This window comes from Anneissia japonica, unplaced genomic scaffold (assembly GCF_011630105.1).
Source record: "Anneissia japonica isolate Jap-2015-1 unplaced genomic scaffold, ASM1163010v1 scaffold171_len658169_cov177, whole genome shotgun sequence".
NCBI classification, from domain to species: Eukaryota; Metazoa; Echinodermata; class Crinoidea; order Comatulida; family Comatulidae; genus Anneissia; species Anneissia japonica.
The window spans coordinates 6,392-12,930 of record NW_022733907.1 but is presented as its reverse complement, the minus strand read 5'-3'; the positions used below and the strand labels follow the sequence as shown (position 1 = coordinate 12,930).

The following is a 6,539-nucleotide window of genomic DNA, read 5'->3' as shown; positions in this document are numbered from 1 at the left end:
CTAGAGCATAAAAGAAAAATAATGGACTCGCCCTAGCTCGCCTATATGCGCCCTGCGTGAATAAACAATATCCTCGTTGACTTCGAGTTTTAACAGATCTCGGGGAGGGAGGGCGTTTATCCAGGTAAGTATCTCACTCATAGACTAACAATATTACTACTGATTTGTTTAGTCTATTTCGCGATTACTTACCTGGATAAACTGATAAATGCAAGATGAGCACCGGTGGAGAGAGAGATCAATCACAAAGAAGGTACATACCTAACGTGAATTTACATTTCTGTTGCACTTTCTGTCAACATACGTAGATTTAATACATGTGATATTGCAATTCTACCATTGTTTCTTTGGAATTATGCAGAATATTGAGTTTCTCTTACCTGGTTTTATATGAACAAAAACAAAAATGATATTTTAAGCGGCTTTATTTTTTTTTTATACAATTTCAGACAACATAATCTGTAACACACAAGTGGATTGGGAGAAAAGTTTAACCCCGCTCTATGAGATCAACAAGCGATCTTTTGCTGGATACTTGAATGAAATAGATCTGAGAGCTACACTTAAGTCTGTCGTTAATTTGTATAATATTTATGATAACCCGAGTACGCGTGTTGATCCAATATCTAATGACCCAATTCAATTTATAACGAGAATGGTTAATCTTATGGGTGACATGTTGAAGTTACTCTTCGCAAAAGATAATTGGCCGCCAAATGCGTCAAGTACTTTGCCTAAACGACGCCAACAAATATTTAATGCTGTGAGATCATGCTTTGATAACATCAAGGACATGAGCGGGATTGTATGGACTGGAAGTACGAGTGAAGGCTTTGCAATAGCAGATAACAGTGGCCCTGGCACACCATATGTGGACGATGAAATGGATCTTATGATTCCTCTTGCTATGGCCACTGAAGATTCTCAAAGCAACATCTGTGAAGATGTTGCAATAGATAAGCAAACAATTACTATATTTGCTAATGAACTCAAAATAAAAGACAACGAAACGAGAGACTTTAAAAAAGAATCTCTGGTAACTGAACTGGAAGAAATCGGAAAGCATCAGCAGTTGAAAAAATGCCCTCCTTTTATTTGGCGCCCTTCGCATCATCCTGGTTATGTGTCTGTATTTATTCCAAAGAGTATGCAGTCTTACATAAGTAAAGAATTTATTAAGTACCTTTGTTCACAGTTAACATCTGTTGGTGGTAGTGATTTGATTTTGACGCGTTCTAAACTACTTGCCATTCAAGAGGAATACATCAGAAAACGACTTCCTGCAGTACAGTCTGATATCAAGTCTACTAGTGCCAAAAGCGACGATCAATTTCAAATATTAAAGCTTGTCCAAGAGGGGCCCGTGCAAACTCTCTTGGTGTGTTACCAACTAAAAGAAGAAAAGCAACCAAAGTGTCTTATGGAAGGAATGAAAGAAGATGGTAAGAGAAAAGATATTCATCCATCCGTCCCTCCCTCCCTTCGTCAATTCATTCATTCATTGGTTAATCCATCCATCCCATCCCATCCCATCCTTTCCATTCATTCCATCCCACCAATCAATCCCATCCATCCCATCCAATCTTTCTCAGCCCATCCATCTTTCCCATCCCATTTAACTCATACCATACACCTTACCGTATTTCATTCCATCCATCCCATCCCACCCATCCATTCCATTTCATTCATCACAAATCCTGTCTCTTATACACATCTAGATGTGTATAAGAGACAGCCCACTCATCCATTCATCCATCCATCCACCCACCCACCCAAAGAGTAAAAGAAAAATTAATAAAATGTTTAAATAGTTCTGCTACACCTGACTCGATAATGAGTCTAACTTATTCTGGAATGGTGTTATGGCACGAATGAGAAAGAATCTACAAAAATGTTTTTACATAAACAAATTGATTTAATTGGTATATATGTTATAATAAATATTGAGATTAAAAATTTCAAAAATAAACCATTGTTAACATTTATGTACCAATAGACCAAAGCTTGGTGACTCTTTTCAGATTTAAATGAAAAACTTGAAGTTATTAATAACAATGAAAATAAGAACATTATTATAGGAGGAGATTGGAACTGTATTCTGAATCAAAAATTAGACCGAAAGGGAAGTGCATCTACACTTGACAGTTCAGTTAATAAATCAATGAAATTAATTTCTATATGGAGAGAAAAATTAAACGAACATTTTACATGGAGAAGAAAATGCAGGTATCCGAACGTCTTGATTATTGGCTCAGTTTGGAGGATCTGTTAAATCAGTAGATATAAGACTAGCAGTTTTAATTGACCATTAGAAATAATTACCATTAACTTTGTCAACTGCAAAAAATGACCAGGTATCTGGAAATTCAAGTAATAAAAATTATTTTGAATTTAGACAGAACTAGTAAAACATATATGAAATTGAAGCTAAGAACACCGATTAGACCAAGGGATATGGATTAATTTTGGAAAAAGGAATAAAAAATATTGTTGGGTTCAAAAAAAATATAATGGTTGTAAGAAACAAAATAAAAATATTACAAAAAATGATATTTCAATTCGAAATTCTTAACAAAGAAATTCTATACTTCTCCTATGTTTATAAACACACATGACTGAAAACAAAATACCTGACTACCTTAAAATTCTGTCAGATATAGAAATAACATTTGTAAGTGCGAAAGATAGCTCTCGCTCTGAAATTAATTTAAACAGGTTAACAACCGAGTTTTACAGAACATTCTAGGATGATATAAAGGATTTTCTTTGTGATGCGAAAGACTGTCATAAACACAACGAATGAGTGAGTGTTATAAATCTTTTGTTGAAAAAGTGTAATATTTAAAACCTTGATAACTTGAGACCGATCGCTCTCTTAAATGTTGATATAACTAATAGCAAAAGTTCTAAGTAACCGTCTACAAAAATCATTAAATCATACTTTGCAATGAGCAGAAAGCATATATAAAAGACAGATTATAGGAGAAAATATTAAACTTACCTTAGATTTAATGGAATAAACAGAGAAACAAGGAGTGGTTGTATTAATTGATCTTCAAAAAAGCTGTTAATAAAGATAAATCAATTGTTATTTTTATAGTGAAATCGTCAGGTGTGTTCCACCTTCGGCATTATTATTTATCTTAGTGACTGTAATGACGTCCTCTGTGTTTCTGGAAAACCTGAATTGTTTAAGTTATTGTTGAGTTACCAGCTACTGTTAATAAATCATGTTGAAGTCGCTCAAATACTACAAATTTGGCGATGTCTCTGTAATAAAATTAAATAAGTTAAAAACACAAAAGTAGAAATTGTATGCATAACAGTAATAAATCAATTGGGTGACAGACCAAGTGAAAATACTTAGTGTTTATATAGGATATGATAAAGCACTCTGTGAAATGACATCTTAAAACTTAAATACTATCTTGGCAGAGGAAATCTTAGATATTTTGGAAGATCATTAATTATTACTTGGTTTATTTAAATTAATATTATATTGCATCCATAACTAACCGAAAGATTTGCTTATATATTGTCAATAACTAGATTTTTTTAAAATTTCATTTGGATTTTGTTATTTAATCAAGCAAAACACGATGATAGGAGGAGAGGCATCAAAATGCCATATTTTGAATTAAAGGTACAAGCGCCTAAAATGATGTAGGTCAAGAAATTATTAGAAGCTGAAGATGCAAAGTGGAGGTATATTCCTTTGTTTTACATCAAAATGCATGGATCTCTTTATGTGATGTTTAACATGTCCAACTGCACATTGTTAAATGTTGACATACATAAATGCATGCTTAAATTTTATAAATCAGTTATACTTTCTATAACGCATACCAATGAGAGTGTTAGTAAGCAGCCTTAATTTCGTTCTAAGGTTTTAAAACAACCTATATGGGAAAATAAGTATAGTTACATATCAAAAGAGTGGGAGTGGTTGGCTCAGCGGTTGTGTTTCGGTCGCTTAACCCCAAGGTCAGCGGTTCGAACCTTCGTTCTGCATTTTGCTTGTGTTCTTGGACAAGGCACTTTACCTACTTTTGTCTCCCTCCACCCAGGAGTGTAAATAGGAGGAAAAAAGGCGGAGTGAAAAGTGACTACTGGTCACCCTACTACAAAATGCCAAGGCTTACTGCAATGGTCTAACAGCTCTTTCCCCTACGTTCAATAATGAATAGGGGACTACCTTTACTTTACATATCATATCTTTACTCTTGGGTGGATTTTGAATAAATAAAGTTAAAGACGTGGTGAAATAATACATTATTCAGTCAATACGATGTCATTAAGATTTTAATTATATGATACTGAACGTAGGCCTATCTGTGTAAACTTAGGCGCCTTATCTGGTATGAAACTTAGGTCTATCTGGTATCACCTCAGGTCTATCTGGTATCAATGTATTTGGTCGGTTCAAGCCAAAGGCTAAATAGTCACAGCAATGGAATATCAACCATTCAGATAGGCCTAGGTAACAGTCCTGTTACTCGTGTGGAAATTTGCAAACTCTTAGGAATAACCATTGACGAACACCTATCCTGGAGTAAACACATTGAAAAACACACGAGTAAAGGCTTTAAACGGTTTATTAATGTTAAAAAGATGTAAATATGTAATGCCAAATGATATCCTAAAAACTATTGCTAATTCCATTGTATCACCTTACTTAATCTATTAGTAGTTATTTGGGGAAACTGCGGTTCTTCGGTTTTGAAAAGAATACAAACTGTTCAAAATAGGGATGCTAGATTGGTGTGTAACCTAAATTGGGATACACCAAGCAATATAGCCCTTAAAGAAGCAAATTGGCTCTCTTTATCCTAACGTGATGAATATGAAAGTTTCATAATGATTTCCAAATTCTGTTGAAACAGGCGCTCAGTTATTCACAAAATAATATATTCAAAACAAATACTTTTAATTACAATTTCTAGCATAGGCCTACTGCAACAAATTATTTATTCCCAAACCAATCACAAGTTTACAAAAAACGTAGCATTTCATATGGAAGTGCAAACTATTGGAATTTATGCAATTTTGACAAAATGAAATTTTAAAAATTTCATACCGCACTTTCCAAAGTAACATTATTCAAATGATTAAAAAATATAATATAAAACTGAAAATTTAATAATAATAATAATAATATAAATAATAATGAAAATAATTATAAATGATATATTATTAAACGATTTTCCACCTAATGTGCGAATTTTTAATTGTTTTGTAATTTGAATTTCTTAATGTTTTGATATTTAAATGTTTTAAATGTAATTGTTTGAAGAATTATTCTCCACAAACATCTATACGATTCGTTGATAAATCTATCATTATGTAATTGACAGGCTCTGTGTTGCAGTTCGACCAAACAGTGGATGTAGCTATTGCATTGAAAGGAGTAAATTGGCCAACTATCGCCAACCCTTGGGTATCAAGATTGCGAGATTGGCCTGAAAAGAGAATTGTGGATAAGATAATAAAGGACGGTTATCATATTGTTCCCAAGTGCTATCCTGGTGGTAGTGGTATCGACGTAGAATGGCGACTGTCGTTTTCTGTGGCTGAACGCACACTGGCACATACATTCACAGATACTCAACGAAAATGCTACTTAATATTTAAAAAACTGTGGAGAAAGTATCTAAAGGTAATCAGTTGCGAGTGTCCATTTTAATTAAAAAGAAAAAATAAATCAAATACCAACCCACACGGTTATTGTCAGGATTATTTTACACATGGTCGCTTTCACTTTCAATACATTTTTTCTCTTTTGTGGGATAACCCACCTTTATTTTCCATTGTCTGTTTTTTCAATAATTTTCTGTTTTATACTTATCTATATTTCCTTAAGTGAATAAATATGAAACATGAGTATATATGAGTATCCTCATATTTACAAAAGTTACATTTTTCATTTTTTTTTGCCAATTTCACAATGCACAAATCTTTAAGCAGAATTCGCTCACTCAATCATGATACAAATTATGAATATCATCTCTTTGCAAGTACATTTTTTGTTTTGTTTTGTTTTGTTTTTTAACATAAAATCTGCACATAAAGTACCGAAGTTTAATCTGTACTAATTTTTATGGACACATTTTATCATGAATTATTATAGACGTCACATTAGGGATATTCATATATTTACATTAAAAAAAATTCTGTATAAATAAAATTACGCCCCTTGTGTTCATGCTTCCAAAGAATTTCTTATGAACTGACGTTCAAACCACAGTATCATGAAATCCATGTCACCTGTGTCACCTCATACGTACACTCCATCATGAATTATGAAATACGTCACATCTTATTTTCTGATATATGCATTTTTTTCTTGTGTGTGAGCATCCCAGCTTCATTTCATGTATTTAATAGTTAAATCAATAATATAATATATGAAAAACGTTTTCGAATCAGAGGCTGATGAAACCAGCATTACCCCAATAATAAAAAAAAATTAAAAAACAGCTTTACAACAATATTTAACTATAATAATTTCAATCGTATTTGTTTATGTTTTATATTTTAAT

The 6,539-nt window shown here is 32.7% G+C and overlaps 1 protein-coding gene across 1 annotated transcript in view; it reads left to right on the top strand.

Moving 5' to 3' along the window:
* The window catches only part of LOC117116252, a 40,099-nt gene extending 34,327 nt beyond the window's left edge, over window positions 1–5,772 (top strand). Inside the window, exons 15-16 of the mRNA XM_033260250.1 lie at window positions 450–1,442; window positions 5,355–5,772. Coding sequence (XP_033116141.1) covers window positions 450–1,442; window positions 5,355–5,683 — 1,322 coding nt within the window. The 3' untranslated portion in view covers window positions 5,684–5,772. The remainder of the gene's footprint in view (window positions 1–449; window positions 1,443–5,354) is intronic.
* The last annotated feature ends 767 nt before the right edge of the window (window positions 5,773–6,539 follow it).